General features: G+C 37.8%; 1 protein-coding gene across 1 annotated transcript; it reads right to left on the bottom strand.

Annotated features, from left to right (window-relative positions):
• On the bottom strand, nt 1-1,800 carry LOC110643798 (esterase-like). Its single transcript, XM_021796294.2, has 5 exons — nt 1,408-1,800; nt 1,117-1,329; nt 853-1,019; nt 460-724; nt 1-360 (listed from the first exon to the last, which is right to left on the bottom strand). Exons 1-5 carry the CDS (start codon nt 1,649-1,651, stop codon nt 74-76), a joined length of 1,176 nt encoding a protein of 391 aa, XP_021651986.2. The 5' UTR covers nt 1,652-1,800; the 3' UTR covers nt 1-73.
• Between the last annotated feature and the right edge of the window lie 21,779 nt (nt 1,801-23,579).

Below are 23,579 nucleotides of genomic sequence, written 5' to 3'. Positions count from 1 at the left end.
TAATCAATGGTTTCTCATTTATTATTATTCCTCATTTTATTAGCGGGCTTTCAGCAAAGCACTTTCATATAACCTATACAGAGGCTAATGTCCTCAATGATTCAGTTTTATGACATGCCATATTCAATGGAACAGGGGGATCAGAGAAGGCTCCTGTAGAAATCTGGTCGAAAAAATATTCATTGGCAGCTTCAGTGTAGTGAGCTCCATCCCAATTTACTCGAACTGAAGGGCAAGCACATGAACCCACAACTATTTTGGTACCGTCGTCTGCTGTAACTGTATCTCCACATGGAGCAGTAACACTAAAATTGTACTTTCCTCCGTAGCCACAACATGTTATAAGTGGAAACTCGAAACCTATAAATAATTCATAGTTGAGTCAATTGTTAGAAATATTAATTAAGGAAAATATATAATTATTATTTTGACAAATATTGATATGGTTTAATTAATTACCGTGTTTTTCTGGCTCACTGAATAAAGAATACTTGACAGAATAGATGTCAACGTGGACGAATGTAGCTAAAGGCAAATCCTTCCTGAGTTGAGCAACGATCTCCTCCAACTTGTGATTAAAATGCTGAGCAACTTCATTGTAAGCTTTTGCACAGCCTGCACTATCCTTTTCTGCCCAGGGAAAATACGTTAAAATGAATGAAAGACAACCAATTGGTCCTGTGTTGTGAATCCAAAATGTTCTAGCTCCCAAATCGTATATTTTCTGCATCATCAACACTAACCCTCCATTAGTTTAGCTCTAAGAATAATGTAAATGTAATTAAGAGAGTGGAATTAATTAATGTAGGCCCGATATTGTCGAATAATCAATCTTTAAGAACCAAATGCAACCTTAACGTTTGCTGAGAAGCTATTCACAAGATCAGGGACAGTTGCATTCACTTCTTCCACAGTTAAGTTCAAGAATCCTTCTGTAAGATCATTTTGACCAATATCGAATGTGTATAAAGCTTTCTCAAAATAATATTCCTCGGGCACCAATTCAGCAAATATGCCTCCTACATATGCAAATGTATGAAGCTTTAGCTCACTTAGAAATGCATGTATTTCTCAATCGAACACAATATTCAATGGAGGAATTATAATTAATGTTACCAGTTTCCCTGATAAACTGTGATCTGGGTATGAATTGCCGGAATTGCGAATATTGGACATCAAGGTAGAATGGACTAAATCCACCATGAGCAGGTATAATAGTAGTTGGTAGTTTAATGGTGGATCCTGCTGTGGCAAAATCTGCACCATGTTTGAAGTTGCTTCCCAGGGAACTAAGATATGGACTCAGATATGGGAGATTGAAACTCTCGGCTGCCAATCAGATTGTCAATAAATGGAGATTGCAAACACTAAAATCATTAACCAAATTAAGTAATTAAAACTACTGACCGATAAAATCTATTATGAGCCTTCCATCAGAGTACCTTCCTGTCGACCTGTGAAAGAAAGTCTCTCCATAAGGAGGGTTAAGAGGATAAAAGGCAGCTGCCTTGCCACCGGTATCGGAATTGGAGTCGCCGAAGTTAAAGATTGCTGGAAAATCACAGGTTTCGGAAGCATAAGCTAGGGAAAGCATGCATAATAAGAAAGAGAGAGTGATGATAGGGTTGTTATTGGTTTCAGGGAACTCCATGAAGTGGAAGCAAAAACCAAGTGTTAACGCAACTCTAGTGGAAAGTTTTTTTTGTATAATATATAATAGTGAAAGGGAGATCTTTTAATTAGCTACACGCACGTAGACGTAGCATTCTGGATAATATCATCAAAACTCGCAATTGCGACTATTTATCTAAAAATTCCAAATTTTAAGCCGCTCTATTCCTCCGAATATTATCATCAACATGGATCATAAATTCGACTATCGTGTGCTTCGGTAGGATGCTGAGAAAAAGGAGTTCTAACACCATTTTAGAGTTTTGCTTTTAAAAGCATAAAAACAGAGCAAGTCTGTTGCATTCCAACATTAAGAAAACACTATTTTTATGTGCTTCGAGAGTATGCCGCAGAAAAGGGATTCAACAGCATTTTAGAGTTTTGTTTTTAAAAGCATAAACACAGAGTAAACCTGGAGCACATAGTGCATCTGTGTGCATGTGTGCATATGTGATCACATAAAAGTCCATCGTTTCAAAATCTTATCATATATGCAATCAATTTAATATGTGGCAGTGTTATGACATAAAATAAAAAAAAATAAAAAAAATTAAAATGTAAAATAAATTCATGTTAGTCTCTCTCCTGCAATCTCTATCTTATATTTATAAATCATCGGCAGGAGTAGAGAAATTATATTTTTTTACTGTATTAGAGATTAGGTCATCAAACTACTCCAAATACTCATAACAATTGAAATTCTGTAATTCCATACTCAAACACATAAATGAGATATATTTAGTATAATAAATCATTTCACCTAACAAATTTTAATTTTAAAATCAGAAAATCAATCCATCGTACCTATGTTTTTTGTTTCATAATAAAAAATCTTCCTCTTCATTTTATACCTTGCACTATTATGTATTAAATTGGTTGAAAATATAATGAGATTCTGGTATAAGAAACTTTTAAATTAAGGAATTTTTATATAATTTTTTTTAAATTAAGAATTTTATAGTAACAAAAATGAAAATGAGGGCTCTAGCGGTGGCCATTGCCCTCTAATCAACAAAAAATTATAGAGAGTTTATTAGTGTAGATTCATGTTGCTCTCCCAATAAGGCCAATGCTGCACACTTAGTTCAATCAAATTTTTTCGTTTTTAATATTTAAATTTAATTATTGTCATAATTTTAACATGTTCTATTTTATGACTTAAACTCTTAATTAAATAGATTTTAATTCATTAAAATAATAAATCATAATTATTTATGTTATACATATATATCTTTAAAATGACATATATTTAGGGGTGAGCAAATTTCGGTTCAAACCGAAAAATCGAATCGAATCTAGTCAATTCAGTTCAATCAGTTTGATTTTAAAATTTAATTGGTTCGGTTCGGTTTTATTTTATAAAAATTTCGTTTATTTCGGTTCGGTTCGGTTTTAAAGAGAAAAATATCGATTAAATCGAACCGAACTGAATAGTAATTTTATATATTCAATCAAACCAAAACAAACCGAATCAATTTTTGAATTGATTTAATTTTGTGGGGAATTTATGAATTATATTTAATTTTATATATATAAATTGTTTAATTTCAATAATGAATATTTATTAGGTTCAAACCAAAATCAAAATTAGACCAAATAACTTGAAAATCAAGTCTAAATTAAAAAATTAATCGAAAATCAAAAGCGATCAGTTTAAACCGAATCAAACCAAAATAGAGTGGTTCGGTTCTATTCGATTTTTCATCAATTTTGGTTTGATTCAATTTCTAAAATAAGTAATTCGATTTTTATAATTCGGTTCGGTTCGATTCGATTCGATTTGAACCGAATACTCACCCCTACATATATTGATGGGGGAGGGCCGCTCACCACAAGTTGGGTCCGCCCCTGCCTTGATGTTGAGCGATTTGCCTAATGAAGGGTCCATTGGTCTGATAAGTCATTTTTCTTTACTGTTAGCCTTCTCATGCATACTTTGGACTATGTGTACCCAACCCATTATATATATATATATATTGGAAGTGGCGTTTGAATTGAAAATTTTCTATTAATTGTAATATGTATTGTGCATCGAAAAAGCGTGTAAAATATAAAAATAAAAAAAATAAAGTAAACACAAAATAATAATATTTACGTGGTTCACCTTCTCAATATAGAGCTATATCTATGAGTATATGTCATCTTTCACTATCAATAATAATAAATCATCAATTACAAGCTTGAAACTATTTACCCATCAACTCAATTATACTTAAGCGAACCCTTATATCAAATTGCTCATAGTAAATACATTAATTAGTCATTTCAGTCTCCTCTAGATATAACCCAATATATTTACTACTGCAACTGCTACACCACAAAGGGTGTCTTTAACTACATGGGCAAAAGTCCTCTCATCAATGAACAAGAATTCCTTCCTCTTGAATTTTATGTTTTTTCTCCATCTTTAGCAAAAGCCCCTTTCCCTCCATGGAACTGCAAAGGGCAAGAGTCTCTCATCAATAGGCAGAGTCAAATCCTTAGCAATTGGTAAATCCCCTCTCTACAATGGGCAACAATCACTCTTTATGGGCAAAGCTACTCTCTATGGGCAAAGCTACTCTCTATGGGCAAAGCCACTTCCTATGAGTGAAGCCAAATAACTTTTCCAACATTCTCCTATTTATAGTGTTAATTCTTTTAATTCTAATTTGATTAGGAGTACCACTCAATTTATGAGTAATAGAGTTCTACTCTATACAGAAAATATTCTTTCATCTTATTGAGTAATATTTCTCTCATCCAAATTAGGAAAGGGTTTTCCAAATTAACTAGAATTTTGGGTCATAAATCTAACAATATCCACATTGACACTAAATCCATCAACTATTGTACATCTCAAATTCTTGGGTGTCAATAATTTTCATCTCCATTCTTCAATTTTCATCTTGGGTGAAACATATTTCTTTCTTTAAAAAATCTTCACGTTATCAACTTTCTTGATTTTACATTAAAAGCTCCACCATAATTTCAACTTTCCACTACCTTGAGCTTGCATCTTCCATGTTGTAATATGCGACTTTTGAATGTCACAGCAATTTCACCTTCAACCAAACTCGCCAACCAAAGTCACCAAGATTATCTCCATGCTCTGATACCAATTGTTGTGAAAAACCATACCCACACAAAATAAAGAGCACAAAATTTAACGTGGTTCAGTACAAGCCTACTTCACCAATAAATTCACTATCAAAGGAAAAATAATTACATATACTAATTATTTTTTTTGCCTTTAAAATCACTCAAACAACACTTATTGAGGATAAGAAAAATAATTATTGTGTAAGAAAAACAATTATTGTGTAAAAAAATAATTATTGTGTAAATAATTAGTGATTTTGAGGGTAAGAAAAATAATTAGTATATATAATTATTTTTTCTTTGATAGTGAATTTGTTGTTGGAGTAGGCTTATGCTGAATAACTTTAAATTTTGTGTTATTTATTTTGTGTAGGTTTAATTTTTCATAACAATATGATTTTGTATTTATGCCTTGTTTTTATCCATGCAATTGACTTTTTTTTAAGGCCCTTGTACTTCATTTCTAAATAAATGAAATTTCATTATGATTAAAAAAACTTTAAAAAAATAATTGATTGAATTTTGATTTCCTATATTGCAAAATATATACTTAATAAGATTTCGTTAGGAATAAATCATTTATTAAAAAATTTCAATTGAATTATCATATAATCATATTTAATTTATATTTCTTTAAAAATATTTTTTTAATTTACAAAAATTTTATTTATTTATTTTAAATGTGAAAATTAATAAAAAAAATTAATTAAATTAAATTTTTGTAAAATTATGAATTCCAAGCAGGGAGTAAGTAAATCCCAACCCAATTTACTCGAACTGAGGGGATTTGACAAGAGCCTACTCGGGGTTGGCTTCCCTTAACAACTATATACTCCATCACAATTAATATTATGGCTATATATTTTGGATGTTGCCTCTCTCTTCTCTCCCCCTCATTTTTCTTCTTGTGAGTTCTTTGGGGTTCGCCACCGGTGGCTACCCCTTCTTTTTTTTTTTTATTGTGTTTTTTCTTTATATATATATATATATATATATATATATATATATATATATATATATATATATATATATATATATATATATATATATATATATTTGTTTTTGTTTTTGAAAAATTTTCCAATAATCTCTAAATCTATTTTCTTTTGAAATAAATTTGTGTTTATTCTCAGATCTATTATTGTTAATGGATTTTGAGTTTTTGTCTCCTATTTTTTTGAGAATTTATTGTCTTTCCTTTATGAGAATTTGATATTTCCTCCATTATGAGGATTTGTTGTTTCCTCCCTCACCGCAATTTATTTTTTCATTCAATATCAGAGAGTTGTTAGGCATATTGGTAGGAGTGTAATGATGGGAGATATAAATTTTCTTTCTAAAGGAGATAAAAATTTGATAATTTCTAAATCAGACTCACAGAAAGATCTTAGTGTCGAATAGTGTAAATTACTCTCAAGTGAAGCATGCTTCTCAACGTATGGCCAACTCAAATGCTCTATCAACACAATAATGATTCATATTAAATTTTTTTATGCAAAATTATAATATATATTTCAAATTTGTATTTTGTCTCCATGAAAACCTTTTTATTGCCTGAAAAAAAAAAAACACTATTGCTGATAATTGTATTTGCCTTCATACCCGCAGCAAGCCACTATTGGCTACTCAAATCCTGTGAATGATCAAGATGAAAACCAAAATCAGAAATTAGATCAAATTAATGACAAATTCAATATAATCCGGATTATATCTTTCACCTTAATTTGGAAAAAAAAAATCATAAAAATAGTAATTTATTATACTAAAATGAGAGATGACTTACCATAACTGTAACATCGAGACATTATTTTTTCTAATGACTGTTTTATTCCTATTTAGACAAGGAATCCTAATTGTAATTGGTCAGGGTTATATCATACTGAGAGAAAATGGGCATATTATATTTTCAGACTCTTGAAACCTTAGTTATATAAACGAGTATGGGTATCCCTAGTATAATTATGAGAATAAACTTGTAGACTTGTGACAGATTTTCTCATAATAATTGTCACGGCCCAACCTATGGGCCGGACCGGCACTAGGACCTGGGGCAGCCTAAAGCCCCCGAGGCCCGTAGTAAGCCTAACTATTCCTTAACCCAACTCTAAGGCCCATTTGGGCCCAATTTCAAGAATTCAACTGGACAGAGTCCGGCCATAAAGTGGACCTTTCAACGGGGAGTTTTGACTCACCCGACCTGTAAACACAATATATAATCAATTGGGGAGCTCAGCTCACCCTCCACATACTCTATATGTCATAAAAATAAATGGGAGCTCAGCTCCCTCATCCAGTCCAAAACCCATGCATATAATAATAAGTTTACAGGCCCAACATGGTAATTATATTACAACCCAAATCAAATAAATATTTCTGACACATGCGGAAATTCTAGAAGTTAACAGAATTATACAAATATTAATAAACGACCTGCGAGGGAGAAAAGTAGGTTAACCTCAAAAAATATCCTCCTGTGGCCTGGAAAAATATTGAACAGGAGTGAGCGTTCGACTCAGAGAGTAAAATATCAATTTTAACCATAATCTCTATAACTATCTAAAGCTAATGCACCCTGTAGAGTGAAATACAACATCAGCAATATTTTCACATCATAACAGCAAAAAGGTAATTTGAAGCACTCACACACCCAGTAATGTCAAACCATAAATATATGGGAGTTGATCCCTTATACAGCTCTCTTAAATCCAACCTATGCCAGCGAAGAACTCAAGCCGGACTTTCACTTAATAAACCAAATCGGGGTCCCAGCGAAGAACTCAAGCCGTGTCTACCCCGAAGGACCGGGTCCCAGCGAAGATCTCAAGCTGTGTCTACCCGTCCTGTCCATAGCCAACACTATACCACATGCACGCCAACGCACACACACTGCTCCAAATTACCACAACAACATCCATGACACTTTAACAGTTGTGAATGCAACATAAAACGTGCCTAGAGTTTAACTACATAGATATTTACATATAAGTGATGCATGGGTATGCTTGAACATATAATAATATCGAAATTACAATTAAAATTAATATTTTACTCACAAACTTGACAAAGATCCTTTGTGGCGGTGGCGAGAGGAAGAGAAGGCATCTGGCTCACCTGACAATTTTATTACAATTGTTTAATACAACTGACTCAATACAAACCAAGAAAAGACCAAATACGTCCCAAGTCGTGCCGAAAATCTGACAGAGTCTCCCTTATACCTAGGACCTACCCAATCTGCAAATGGGTTTAAAATATACTTTTTTATCCACCAACCATACACCCACAACTCAATCATATCACACAGCCCCTACTGGGCCCATCCAACCAGTCATCAATCACAACATGTAAAATTACAGTTTAGTCCTTATAATTGATCCTTTTTGAAAAAACTACCCAAATAAACTCTAAAAATTCTAAAACTTTGCCCCACGGTCCTTAACAATATTGCTAGGCTAATGCAAAAAGAATCATAATTTTCTGAGCTACCACGAATATTTTATGGATTTTTAATCTCATTTAAGCACTAAAAAATTACGAAAAAGTAAAGTTTGGGTTTACCTATGCAATTCTGACTCTGGGGACGCGCTCGGGACATCTGATAATGGTGGGGTAGCCAAAATCTCGATCCAATTCGGAGACCTTTTCGGTAGCCGGTCTGTCTGGCCGAAAATTCACAGACCCGGACAACTATCGAATTTCCACGAATTGAAGATACCTACACGAAGCCCACAACACGGGGGTTAGTACATAAATTTTACGGAATTTTCTAAGCTCATTTAATACTCGGAAAAACACTACGAAGTTTCATGGGACCCACAAAAAACGGTGTCAGAAAATTTCGAAATTTATATTGCCGTGAAGCTCTCGATGAGTGGAGCGCTCTAGTACTCTCGGTTTCCTCGTGGGGTTCACGGTTTGCGAGAAATCTAGCCCAAAAATTAAAATGGGCTAAAACTTCCCTGGATCAAAATTGGACAAACCGCTAGATGGATTTTGGTGTTCTTAGTGTCGATGGAAAGGTCTCGAGGTGTAGATACTATTTGACACAAGACCCGGCCCAATCGGTGGCCAGATCGGCCGAATTTTGGTCGGGAAGACGAAGCGACACGCGCGGTTTCCCGGCGTTCCAGGCGACGGCCGACGATAGGGGGAGGCTGGGGTGGCGCCCCTGCGAGGTGGGGAGGGCTGGGTGGCGAATGGCCGGCGAGGGGAGGAGGGAGGAGAGAGAAAATGGGAGAGAGAGAAGGAGAGGTCAGGACGCGTGCGGGGAGAAAGAAAAAGGAAGAAGAAGCCGTTCCGATTCAAGATACAAAATTTTAAATTTTTACTCTGCCTTGGGACCGAAAACGAGGTCCAAAAATTCTGAAAAAATTCTAAAAAACTCAAAAAAATTCGTAGACTCCAAATATATTTTTTGTTTTGCTACGTGGTCTTTAAATTAATTTTTAAAAATCATCAAAGTTTTTATTTTCGGAAAATCGAACCCGATTTCTAAAATCCGAAAAATTTCAAATAATTTTCTAAAATTCAAATAAAATAAAATATCAATATTTACCTAAAAATAATAAATTTAAAAATTAGGGGTGTTACATTCTTTCCCCCTTACAGAAAATTTGTCCTCGAATTTTACACAAGGCAAAATAAAGTACAGGATTACACGTTGAACAGATAAGGGTACTTGCTACGCATGTCCCATTCTGACTCCCAGATGCATTCTTCCACTGACTAACTCCTCCACAAAACCTTAACCATAGGGATCTGTTTTGATTTTAGCTGCCTCACTTGGTAGTCCACTATGGCTACAGGTTGCTCCTCAAACGTCAAGTTTTCTTTCAGCTCTACTACATCCGGCTGTAGCACATGAGAAGGATCAGGAATGTATTTCCTGAGCATGGAGATGTGAAACACAGGATGAACATGAGAAAGGTTGGGTGGTAGCTCCAACCAGTAGGTAATTGCTCAAAGCATCTGCCACTACATTGGCCTTCCCAGGGTGGTACTGGATGGTGCAATCATAGTCCTTCAGAAGCTCCATCCATCTCCTCTGTCTCAAGTTTAAATCCCTCTGTTGGAAGATGTACTTCAAACTCTTGTGGTCGGTGTATATCTCACACACTTCACCATACAGGTAGTGTCTCCAGATTTTTAGTGCAAAGACTATAGCCGCCATTTCCAAATCATGGGTTGGGGTAGTTCTGCTCATGCCTCTTCAGCTGCCTTGAAGCATAAGCCACTACTTTTCCATTCTGCATCAAAACACACCCTAAGCCAACTCTGGAGGCGTCACAGTACACGGTATATCCTTCACCACTCATCGGTAGTATCAACACCGGGACGGTGGTTAGACACTCCTTAAGCTTCTGGAAACTCTCCTCGCAGTCATCTGTCCAAATGAATGGAATATTCTTCCGAGTTAATTTAGCTAGGGGAGCTGCTATCCTGGAAAAATTCTGCACAAAACGCCTATAGTAGCCAGCTAGACCCAGAAAACTTCGCACCTCAGTGACTGTTATAGGCCTAAGCCAATCAGTTACAACCTCAATTTTTTTGGGATCCACTTAAATGCCTTCACTAGAAATCACGTGTCCCAAGAATGAGATGCTTTCTAGCCAAAATTCACATTTTGAAAATTTGGCATATAGCTGGTGCTCCCTCAAAGTCTGCAACACCATCCTCAAGTGCCACACGTGTTCTTCCTCGGTCCGAGAGTATAACAAAATGTCATCTATGAATACGATGACAAAACGGTCCAAAAATGGCTTGAACACCCTGTTCATCAAGTCCATGAAGGCTGCTGGTGCATTAGTGAGTCCAAAAGACATCACCAAGAACTCATAATGACCATATCTTGTCCTGAATGTCGTTTTGGAGACATCCTCATTCCTGATCCTCAACTGATGGTAACCTGATTGCAGGTCTATCTTGGAAAAGAATCTAGCCCCTTGGAGCTGATCAAACAAATTATCGATCCGAGGAAGTGGATACTTGTTCTTCACAATCACCTTGTTCAGCTGTCTATAGTCACTACACAACCTCAATGACCCATCTTTCTTTCTCACAAATAAAACAGGAGCGCCCCAAGGTGAAATACTCGAACGTATGAAACCCTTGTCCAAAAGCTCCTGTAGTTGCTCCTTTAACTCTTTCAATTCTGCTGGTGCCATCCTGTAAGGCGGCATTGATATGGGGTTTGTACCCGGCACAACATCAATGCAAACTCTATTTCCCTTCCTGGAGGCAACCCTGGAAGCTCCTCAGGGAAGACATCCATGAATTCTCTGACAACCATGAATTCTCTGACAACAGGAACATTTTCCATGTTAACACCTTCTACAGATGCATCTCTCACCAATGCCAAATATCCTTGACATCCACGCCTCAACATTTTTCTAGCACTAATTGCTGACACCAAATTATATGGAGCCACGCTCCTGTCACCATCAAAGCTAAAATCTTCCACACCAGGTATGTGGAAATACACCTTTTTGTTCCTGCAGTCTAAAGTGGCATAATGAGTTACCAACCAATCCATCCCCAAGATTACATCGAAATCTATTACTGGTAGAGGAACCAAGTCTGCTGCGAGGATCTTTCCATCCACTACTACTGGGCTACCCGGAAAAACCATGTCTATATCTATGTTGTCACTAAGCGGGGTAGCTACAGACAAAGGACATTCTAAAGTTGTAGGGTTTCTACCCAACCTCATGGAAAACACTGGGGAGACAAATGAGTGCGTAGCAACTGGATCTGTTAAAACACGAGCCTCATAGGAACAGACTAGAAGAATACCTGCCACAACTGCACTGGAAGCATGAGCATCCTGGTGGGTCAGGGTGAAAACTCGAGCTTGACCTCTACCCTGAGTGGCAGAACCCTGATACTGACTTCTACCTCCTGATCTGCCTCCAAATCCACATCTCCCTTGTCCTCGGCCCTGTTGGCCACTGAATTGACTGCCTGCCATGCTGGAAGCACCAGGATACAACTGACGAGGAACATTTGCAACAGAACCCTGTGACCCCATCTGTGGCTTGCTGAACACGGGGCATTCCCTAGCAAAGTGACCTGGTTGGCCACACCTGAAACATACTCCTGAACCCATCATACAAGGTCCTGAATGTCCTCTTCCGCACTGTGCACAAGGTGCAAAGGAGGATCCTGAACCAGACCCAAAATTACTGTACCCCGAACTATGACCACTGCTGGATCCATACCCTGGCCTGAACCCTCGACGTTTGTGTTTAAAACCACTCTTCTTGTTCCTACTTCTTCCTCTGTAATTACTCTGGCCACCACTATACGGAGTACCCATGTGGGGAACACCTGAAGAACCCTCTGCTCTATTTTTCTTTGCCCTTTCGCTGTCATCCACAGCATAGCTAATCTTAATCTGTCTGGCTCGATCAACTACCACATCAAAAGACTGATCCGACATCATGGCCAGGTTTGCATACCTCTTGTCAAGCCCCTTTAGGAACCTCTTCACCTTCATAGTTTTTGTAACTACTGCTGTAGGGGCATACCTGCTCAGTTCCAGAAATTATGTAGCATATTCATCTACAGACCTGCCATTCTGCCTTAAGGCCTCAAAGGCCCACTGCTTTTGATCTCTGAAACTTTCTGGTACAAACCGGTTGATGAATAGTTCCACAAACTAAGTCCACGACAAACCTTCCATTCGAGGTAATACGTAGTCATTCATCCATTGTCTAGGCATAGGCCCCATGACATGCTGCACACACTCTATGAGTCTCTTATCAGTCAACTGCAACTCTGTTCCTGCCTGTCTGTAGGAATCCAAAAACCGATATGCATCATCTGACATATCATAAGTACCAGGCACCAACTTCTTGAAATTGATTATCTGTTTATAAGGTTCCCCTCTTGGTGCGGTGGACTGCTGCTGCTGTGGAGGGTGGACCATATACTGTGCCATCATATCGATGGTTCTCTGCAAACCAGCTAGAGTAGCTGCCATTGGGTCCGTGGGACCCTGTGCCATAAAAGACTGATCCTGAACTGGTGGCAACTGCTCTTCTACTTGAGCAGCTCTAGGCCTCCTACCCCGCCTCTTCGGGGCAGGCGCCTCATCCTGTGCCGACACCTCGTCAGGCACATCTGTTTCTGGTGCGGTGGCAGCTCTCCTGCTTCTACGCATTTTCCTGAAATTCAGCAGTATTAGCCCACAAAATTCAAAACGGCATGTTATAAAGCTCTATAGACTCATATTTATACATAATTATATGAAGCAGAAACTAGAAGCAAAGATGACAATGCAAGACGAATGTGGACCCTATTTTCCGCATGTGACTCATAGTAGACTCTTCTCAACACTTTAGACAATTATTCCCTATGAATCTGGAGCCTAAGCTCTGATACCGCATTTGTCACGACTCAACCTATGGGCCGGACCAGCACTAGGACCTAGGCCAGCCTAAAGCCCCCGAGGCCCGTAGTAAGCCTAACTATTCCTTAACCCAACTCTAAGGCCCATTTGGGCCCAATTTCAAGAATTTAACCGGATAGAGTCCGGCCATAAAGTGGACCTTTCAACGGGGAGTTTTTGACTCACCCGACCTGTAAACACAATATATAATCAATTGGGAGCTCAACTCACCCTCCACATACTCAATATGTCATAAAAATAAATGGGAGCTCAGCTCCCTCATCCAGTCCAACAACCATGCATATAATAATAAGTTTACAGGCCCAACATGGTAATTATATTACAACCCAAATCAAATGAATATTTCTGACACATGTGAAAATTCTAGAAGTTAACAGAATTATACAAACATTAATAAACGACCTGCGAGGGAGAAAATCAAGTTAACCTAAAAAAATATCCTCCTGTAGCCTGGAAAAATATTGAACAGGAGTGAGCGTTCGACTCAGAGAGTAAAATATCAATTTTAACCATAATCTCTATAACTATCTAAAGCTAATGCACCCTATAGAGTGAAATGCAACATCAGCAATATTTTCACATCATAACAGCAAAAAGGTAATTTGAAGCACTCACACATCCAGTAATGTCAAACCATAAATATATGGGAGCTGATCCCCTATACAGCTCTCTTAAATCCAACCTGTGCCAGCGAAGAACTCAAGCCGAACTTTCGCTTAATAAACCAAATCGGGGTCCCAGCGAAGAACTCAAGCCGTGTCTACCCCGAAGGACCGGGTCCCAGCGAATATCTCAAGCCGTGTCTACCCGTCCTGTCTATAGCCAACACTATACCACACGCACGCCAACACACGCACACTGCTCCAAATTACCACAACAACATCCATGGCACTTTAACAGTTGTGAATGCAACATAAAACGTGCCTAGAGTTTAACTATATAGATATTTACATATAAGTGATGCATGGGCATGCTTGAATATATAATAATATCGAAATTACAATTAAAATTAATATTTTACTCACAGACTTGACAGCAGTCACTGTGGCGGCTGGACAGAGGAAGAAGGTTGTCCCGGCTCATCTAACAATTTTATTATAATTGTTTAATACAATTGACTCAATACAAACTAAGAAAAGACCAAATACGTCCTAAGCCGTGCTGAAAATCCGGCAGAGTCTCTCTTATACCTAGGACCTACCCAAATTGTAAATGGGTTTAAAACATACTTTTATATCCACCAACCATACACCCACAACTCAATCATATCACACAACCCCTACTGGGCCCATCCAACCAGTCATCAATCACAACATGTAAAATTACAGTTTAGTCCTTATAATTGACCCTTTTTGCAAAAACTACACAAATAAACTCTAAAAATTCTAAAACTTTGCCCCGCGGTCCTTAGCAATATCACTAGGCTAATGCAAAAAGAATCATAATTTTCTGAGCTACCACGAATATTTTATGGATTTTTAATCTCATTTAAGCACTAAAAAATTATGAAAAAGTAAAGTTTGGGTTTACCTATGCCGATTCCGACTGTGGGGACGAGCTCGGGATGTCTGACAATGGTAAGGCAGCCAAAATCTCGATCCAATTCGGAGACCTTTTCGGTAGCCGGTCTGTCTAGCTGGAAATTTACAGACCCGGACAACTGTCAAATTTCCACGAATTGAAGATACCTACACGAAGCCCACAACACGGGGGTTAGTACATAAATTTTACGAAATTTTCTAATTTCATTTAATGCTCGGAAAAACATTACGAAGTTTCGTGAGACCCACCGAAAAACGGTATCGGAAAATTTCGAAATTTATATTGCCGCGAAGCTCTCGACGAGTGGAGCGCTTTGGTACTCTCGGTTTCCTCGTGGGGTTCACGGTTTGCGAGAGATCTAGCCCAAAAGTCAAAATGGGCTAAAACTTCCCGAACAAAAATTGGACAAACCGCTCTATGGATTTTGGTGTTCTTGGTGTCTATGAAAAGCTCTCGAGGTGTAGATGTTGTTTGACACAAGACCCGGTTCAATCGGTGGCTGAATCGGCCAGATTTTGGCCAGGAAGACAAAGCGGCGCGCTGCGCGTCGCGGGATTTCCCGGCGTTCCAGGCGGCGGCCGACAATTGGGGGAGGCTGGCCGGCGAGGGGAGAGGGAGGAGAGAGAAAATGGGAGAGAGAGAATGAGAGGTCGGGACGCGCGCGGGGAGAAAGAAAAAGGAAGAAGAAGCTGGTCCGATTCGACTGGTCAGATTCGGTCTGGTTCGATTCGGTCAGTCTGATTTAAGATACAAAATTTTGAATTTTTACTCTGCCTTGGGATCGAAAACGAGGTCCAAAAATTCCAAAAAAATTCTAGAAAACTCAGAAAAATTCGTAGACTCCAAATATATTTTTTGTTTTGCCACGTGGTCTTTAAATTAATTTTTAAAAATCATCAAAGTTTTTATTTTCGGAAAATCGAACCCAATTTCTAAAATCTGAAAAATTTCAAATAATTTCCTAAAATTCAAATAAAATAAAATATCAATATTTACCCAAAAATAATAAATTTAAAAATTAGGGGTGTTACAATAATAATAATAATAATAAACAAACCAGAGGGCTTCATTAATATAGGCAAATTGCCAAACCACGTAAAATCTTTGCGTTTCTTCTTGATTGTCTATTTTTTATTATTTTTGTGTGTGTATATGTGTGAATAATTCCACAACACTTGTTACCCATTGCAATCTTGGGTAATTTACCAGCCTTCGTCTTGGCATCTCGCAATCTCCCCTAATTTTTTTTTTTTTTTATAATTCTTTGTTTTGTTATCTGCCATTGATGATTTTATTTCATTTCACTTTTTGAATTGATTACCACAAAGTGTTATCAAAGCAAGGTGAAAATGGTGGTATGAGAGAGCTTGGTAGAAGGCTAGGCATAAGGCACTGTCGAAGAGAATAGAAAGTGTTTCTCTAGGTTGGGAGAAGAGACTTGTTGAGAAGGTTGTTTGCATTTGAAATCTTCGGATTCAAATCAAGAAGATCACTCGTCGAGAAAGACAAGAAGAAGCAAAAAGTCTTCTAAGAGAAGAGAAATTGGGAAAATCTTCCAAGAATTAGTAAGAGTGAAGAAAACCCCTAAAGTGAAAGACATCAAAGTATCAAACAACAACTAAATAAGTAATGGGGATTGAAGTGCTAATTGTTGTAACCATTTCATTCAAAATGATACTCAAGTAATTACTTGAAAAGTTAGGAATGCCACTTGTAATTTATTCATGTCAAAGTAGTCCAAATCATCAACCTAGTTTTCTGGCGAGAATTTATTTTGAAGACAAATTTGGAAGGCATATGCAATATGGGTACAAGGTGTACACAAAAAGAATGCTGAGAATGATGCTACTCTGCGCGTGATAAGGCATTTCAAATGGTTTAATGATATCATTATCAAAGATGTGAATGAGCAAGAACTATATAAATTAAATAATTTTTTTAATGATTTAAATGTGACCATAGAAAAATTGAGAATGGAGTGTGATGAATTGAAGAGAAAATTGGAGGATCAAGAAGCTGAAGAGTCTAGTTAGTTGTGATTCAAAGATCAGATTTTCCCCTAGAATGTGATTCAAGCAATCATCACTAGTAATACGAAAAAAATATTTAAATTTATGGGAGATGTTGGAAGTATAAATTTAAATATTAATAGCGTGCATAAAACAAATATGTGTAGTGTGTTAGGCTTGGGTCCCTCCTATGTGAAGAGCCCATTTTGTTGAAGTCCACAATCATTTTGGCCCAATAGGGTTACACACACACACATATATATATGTGTGTGTGTGTTTGCTTTCTGTCACACATTTACAGCATCCCTATTCTCACTTTTGATTGTCCAAAGACATTGGAAAGGTAGAAAGAAATAGAGAAGTATTCTGCAGAATTTTTCGTGGTGGACAGCTCATATTTCTAGATTTCTGAGCTTGTTTACCGCTGGATCTGTAACACCCCTGATTTTTTTTTATATATTATTATTGGGCTTCGTATAGGTATCCTCAATTCGCGGAAATTCGACAGTTCTCCGGATCTGTGAATTTCCGGCCAGGCAGACCAGCTACCGAAAAAGTCTCCGAATTGGATCGAGGTTTTGGCTATCCCATCATTGTCAGGCATCCCGAGCGCGTTCCTGAAGTCGGAATCGGCAAAGGTAAACCCGAACCTTGCTTTTTCGTAATTTTTTTGTGCTTAAATAGGATTAAAAATCCATAAAATATTCGTGGCAGCTTAGAAAATTATGATTCTTTTTGCAATAGCCTAGTAATATTGCTAAGGACAGCAGGGCAAAGTTTTAGAATTTTTAAAGCTTGTTTGGGCAGTTTTTGCAAAAATGATCAATTATAAGGACTAAATTGAAATTTTACATATTGTGATGGATGACTGATTTGACGGGCCATGAGTGGCTGTGTGATGTGATTGAGCTATGGACATATGGATTATGAATATAGAAGTGTGTTTTGAGCCATTTTGCAGGTTGGGTAGGTCCTAGGTATAGGGGAGACTCTGCCGGATTTTCGGCACGACTTAGGACGTATTTGATCTTTTTCTTTGTTTGTATGGAGTCAAATTTATTAAATAATTGTAATAAAATTGTCAGGTGAGCCGATGCCTTTTCCTCCGCCACCACAAAGGACCGTTGTCAAGTCTGTGAGTAAAATATTAATTTTAATTGTAATTTCGATATTATTATATGTTCAAGCATGCCCATGCATCACTTATATGCATATATTTATGTAGTTAAACTCTAGGCACGATTTATGTTGCATTCATAACTGTTAGCGTGCCATGGATGTTGTTGTGGTAATTTGGAGCAGTGTGCGTGCGTTGGCGTGCGTGTGATTTGGTGTAGACTATGGATAGGATGGGTAGACACGGCTTGAGATCTTCGCTGGGACCCGGTCCTTCGGGGTAGACACGGCTTGAGTTCTTCGCTGGGACCCCGATTTGGTTATTAAGTGGAAGTCCGAGCTGAGTTCTTCACCGGCACTGTTGGATTTAAGAGAGTCAGATAGGATCAACTCCCATATATTATGATTGATGTTACAGGGTGCGTGAGTGCTCCAAATTTACCTTTTTGATGTTATGATGTGAAAATGTTGTTGATGTTGCATTTCACTCTACAGGGTGCATTAGTTTTAGATAGTTATAGAGATTATGGTTAAAATTGATATTTTACTCTCTGAGTCGAACGCTCACTCCTGTTTAATATTTTTCCAGGCCACAGGAGGATATTTTTGAGGTTAACCTGCTTCCTTTCCTCGCAGGTTGTTTATCAATATTTGTGTAATTTTATTTACTCCTAGAATTTCCGCATGTGTTAGAAATGTTTATTTGATTTGGGTCTGTAAACTAAATTATTATTGTAGACCTGTAAAAATTATTATATGCATGTTTGATGGACCGGATGAGGGAGCTGAGCTCCCATTTATCATTATGATGATATGAGTATGTGGAGGGTGAGCTGAGCTCCCCAATGGATTATTTATTGTGTTTACAGGTCGGGTGAGTCAAAAACTCCCCGTTGGTAGGTCCATTTTATGGCCGGACTCTGTCCGGTTGGTTTCTTGAAATTGGGCCCAAATGGGCCTTAGAGTTGGGTAAATGAATAGTTAAGGCTTACTATGGGCCTCGGGGCTTTAGGCTGGCCCAGGTCCTAGTGCCGGTCCGGCCCATAGGTTGGGTCGTGGCAAATGTGGTATCAGAGCTTAGGCTTCAGATTCTTAGGGAATGTTCATCTAAAATGTTGGGAAGAGTATACTAGGAGTCACATGCGGAGTATAGGATTCTGTTTCGTCTTTTCCTGTAATTCTTTGTTTCTAGATTCTACGTTATACCTCGGGAAATATAAGATTACCTCAGTTAGTGTCTTGATTTTCGTGGAGTACATAGAAACATGAAATGGATTTAGCAAACTTATTGAGATCTACCTTGGAAACACGTACTCCAATAAATACTATATTTTCACAAGATGGGTTTAAATGGTGTGCCCATTTCGTGCAAGGCACGAGTACATAAAAGTGAGTCTTGAAAGTACAGTTGCCCTAGATAAGGATGAGGATACCATTGCTGGCAGTCATCAGTGGATGACCCAGACAGAATAAGTTTATGATAATAGAAGATTCAAGAGAGATAAGAGATTAAGAGACCTAGTCTGCCAGGACGTATCGTAGTAACTATACAATATTCTCGATGTCCTGCTCAGAAGTGCAAATTACTGATCGACATGAGATTATTGTGTAGAGTCGCATACTTCCCTGTAGTGCTTATGATGAGGATGTTGCAGACAGTCTCTGTTTTGGTACAGTAATGCCAGAACAGAGTTCTATATCTGCAAAGGAGTTGGGAACTCTTGGTTAGGGATCTAGAGCTAGAATATCGAAGGTCACAGTTGGGTGGTAACTAGAGTCAGTGACCCAGTTACCCTAGCATGAGCTAGAGTTACAGTAAGAGTTGCTATCAGACCAGAGGTTTCGGACTAGTTGCAAAGTAAAGGTGACACCTATAGAGTGAGACCATCTAGTCTTCGGTATGGAATTTTGGATGGTTTTTGCAGTATGACAAACATTTTGCTTAGAGCTTAGTGAGAATAGTATACCTTGTGTGTATCAGTATGGAATAAAGTACAACCCTACTACCTAGAGAAGGTCGAAACTATGAATATATGATTTACAGAGCTATGATATGATAAGAGAGACATTAGTTTGACATGGTTTTGGGCAAGGTGGTAAATGTAGTACCTTTGTTGCAGCAAGTTAGGGTATAGTCCTATCTTTTCAGAAGGGATCGAAAGTTATTACTAATAATGGTGACCCACAAAATAGTGCCCCAGATGGGACTGTAGAGTGTGGTAGAGAGTAGTTGGCTCGGGTATCCTGGAGAGGATACAAGTTCCATTATAGGAATCATATATAATCAGATCACGATGGATGTAAATCCTTTGAATTGGATGACGGGTTTGGGTGCCCGAAATCTTAAGTTTTGGAATTGAGTAAACATGGAAAATAATAATAATAAAGATAATAATAAATAAAATTACTGCAGAATCAGTTCTCGAGGTAGTAAGGGTATTATGTAAGCTAAAGGATAAGAATAGAAATCATACGATAAAGGTATGACTGCAATTTCCTGAGTTCCTTTCTGACTTCATATTGTTCAAACAGTAGTATAATCTAATTATAATAGTGTTAAGAGTAATAAATTAGCGAAGATAAATCACAGAAGGCCAGTAGACAGAGAAAGTGTATAATGAAAATTGGGATAATTGATTACAGATGCAATATAATCTAAGTGCTAGTGGGAGTACTAGCTAGAGTGGTCAAAGGACCAAATCTGAGTAGCACAAACATATGATAACGCGATAGAGACTCTGAAAGATATAGTTAGCAAGTACAGCTGTTATGTTAGGAAGAAGAATGGAACCAGGGATAGAATAGTCAAGTTCTATTTTGGGTAAGACAAAGGAAATAAATGAAAGGACAACCTAAAGAGCACATAATAAAAGGAACAAAGTTAAGATATAGGATAGGCTAAGTGTTATTCTTGGCAAGGAGAATGACAAGGATGGAAAACCCAAAATGGGACCACATTAGTGAGAAAAGTGATGGAGGTATGGAATACAATAATAATGAGTAAATGTTAGAAGGTGTGTGATGGTATTGCGGACTACCTAAATAGGTAGAGAAAGAGAAGTTAGTAAGCGATAAGTTGAATAAAAGTCACTAAGGGATCAAATAGGTATGATGAGAGGAAAAGAATGATAGATAATGACACATAGGTTTTAGGTTAGACTTTTGAGATAGTGAGAAGGTAGTTAGAGGTTCATGAATGTCAGCAAACATTTTTAGTGTGATCAATGTAATCACTTTGCAGTGAAGCAATAACAACAGAGCAACAGTAGGGGTAGAATAAAAAGTAACAAGTATGGATGGTAATAAATCACTAGAAAGTTTAAGGATCAAATTAATGACCATAGATAAGGGTGGAATTAGTGTTGAAAGAATCTATTAGCGAGAGAAATCTTTCAGGATTCAACAAGGGTTAAGGGCACAATATAAACGATGATAGATATGAATCATAGGTCGAGTATAAGTAAAGTTAATAAATTATAAAATATTATGTCAGGAAGGACGATGGTACAGTAAAGGGTTCATGCAGATGATACCTTATAGGTAGAGCACAATTGTGCTAGGAGATGATGAAATTTGAAGAGAGACTAAGAAACATAGGTTAAACGTTATTATATGGACAATCGGGCGTAGTTGAATATAGAGGATATTTTTCTTTCTTTTCAAGTTTAGCTCGTGTTTTTTATTCCAGAGCGTTATATAAGGAGCAGAGACTGAGGCAAGGAGACCTAGTTATTTGAGATTTTGATAGGCACCAATTCATATACAATTTCCTGATATGAGAATGACAGTAAGTGCATACCTAGTGTTAAGTATGAAAGGACGATCAGAGTAATGACAGGAGTTAAATTGAGTTAGCTACTAAGGCTTGCATAACGCTTTAAACTATGAGCTAGATGAAGTACTATTTATGGATGAGTTTCAATAGATGAAATTGTTGCTGATGGGTAATTTGAGGTTGAAGTTTAGAAAGCTATGGGCAGTATATATGATTATATTAAGGAGAATGAACACGTGAAGTATCTTGTTTGGAATTAAGGCATGACACATATTTCCTACAGCCGTGTTAGTTCAGATGGAACTTATAGTTTATGGGGCTCATATTCATCCAGGATAAGAAATTTCCTACTAAGGCTGGTGGGGAATGATAATGTTCTGATAGTTAAGTTGGAAAAAAGGGGATACAAGAAAATTTTTCTATGGGTAATTATACGTGTTACATAAGGTGAAGAATGTGCTGGTAGGAGTAAATCATAGGGTTAGAATTCTCTCAGTAATGAAACTAGTAATCAAGATAAGACTAAGAAATAAAAAGAAAGTTAAAGTTGATGATGGGATAGACATCTTTGAAGGAAAAGGTGTAAGGATGAGATAGGACTAAAATTAAGGAATAAGTACAGCAGGTTGAAAAGATACCAACAATACCAAAAATAGGAAAAGGGAAGTGGATAAGATGCAAAGGACAGGAAGAGAGCTCGATAGAGTCAGTTATAATGATGAGGATAAGGAGTGTCTAACCACTGCCCCTGTGTTAACACTACCTATGAGCGGTGAAGGATACACCGTGTACTGTGACGCCTTCAGAGTTGGCCTAGGGTGTGTTTTGATGCGGAATGGAAATGTTGTGGCTTATGCTTCAAGGCAGCTGAAGAGGCATGAGCAGAACTATCACACCCATGATTTGGAAATGGCGGCTATAGTCTTTGCACTAAAAATTTGGAGACACTACCTGTATGGTGAAGTGTGCGAGATATACACCGACCATAAGAGTTTGAAGTACATCTTCCAACAGAGGGATTTAAACTTGAGACAGAGGAGATGGATGGAGCTTCTGGAAAACTATGATTGCACCATCCAGTACCACCATGGGAAGGCCAATGTAGTAGCAGATGCTTTAAGCAGAAAATCTTCTGGCAGTTTGGCGCACATTTCAGCAGAGAAGAGACCGTTGATTCAGGAAGTACATGAGTTGATGGATCAAGGTTTAATCCTAGATCTTTTAGATGAGGGGGTCTTGTTGGCTCATTTTTCAGTGAGGCCAGACTTGCGAGATAGAGTTAGAGTTTCCCAACACAGAGACCAACAATTAATGAAGATCATAGAAAGAGTACAGCAAGGTGAAGGTGGTGAGTTTGGATTTGCCAATGATGGTGCCCTAGTGCAAGGTTCTAGGATATGTGTGCCCGATGTGGACAATCTCAGAGATGAAATCATGCGAGAGGCACACTATACATCGCATAATGTCCACCTGTGTTCCACCAAGATGTACCATGATGTGAAAGATAGCTATTGGTGGAATGGCATGAAGAGAAACATAGCAGACTTTGTGTCCAAGTGCTTGACTTGTCAGAAGGTGAAGTTTGAACACCAGAGACCGTCAGGGAAGTTGCAAGAGCTTCCTATCCCAGAATGAAAGTGGGAAATGATTTCTATGGATTTTGTGACTAGGTTGCCTCGTACCACGCGAGGATATGATTCGATATGGGTAATTGTAAACCGCCTAACCAAATCAGCTCACTTCTTGCCTGTGAAAACTACATATTCTGTGGCACAGTACACCCGGCTCTACATTCGAGAAATAGTCAGATTGCATAGAGTTCCGGCTTCCATAATATCTGACAGAGGGCCCCAGTTCACTTCTCGGTTTTGGAAAAAGTTGCAGGAGGCACTTGGCACACAGTTGAACTTCAGTACTGCTTTCCACCCTCAGACAGACGGACAGTCAGAAAGGACAATTCAAACACTGGAAGACA

This window comes from Hevea brasiliensis, chromosome 16 (assembly GCF_030052815.1).
Source record: "Hevea brasiliensis isolate MT/VB/25A 57/8 chromosome 16, ASM3005281v1, whole genome shotgun sequence".
Classification (NCBI taxonomy): domain Eukaryota; kingdom Viridiplantae; phylum Streptophyta; class Magnoliopsida; order Malpighiales; family Euphorbiaceae; genus Hevea; species Hevea brasiliensis.
The sequence above is the reverse complement of the archived record's forward strand: the minus strand, read 5'-3'. Positions and strand labels throughout refer to the sequence as shown.

What these genes read in the sequence shown, in the direction of transcription:
- LOC110643798 (XM_021796294.2), bottom strand. Translation starts at nt 1,651, where the DNA reads ATGGAGTTCCCTGAAACCAATAACAACCCTATCATCACTCTCTCTTTC. An exon ending in ACAGTTTATCAGGGAAACTG is followed by an intron (nt 1,020 to 1,116) that starts GTAACATTAATT and finishes TTGCATATGTAG; the next exon opens with GAGGCATATTTGCTGAATTG. An exon ending in GCTTCTCAGCAAACGTTAAG is followed by an intron (nt 725 to 852) that starts GTTGCATTTGGT and finishes TTGATGATGCAG; the next exon opens with AAAATATACGATTTGGGAGC.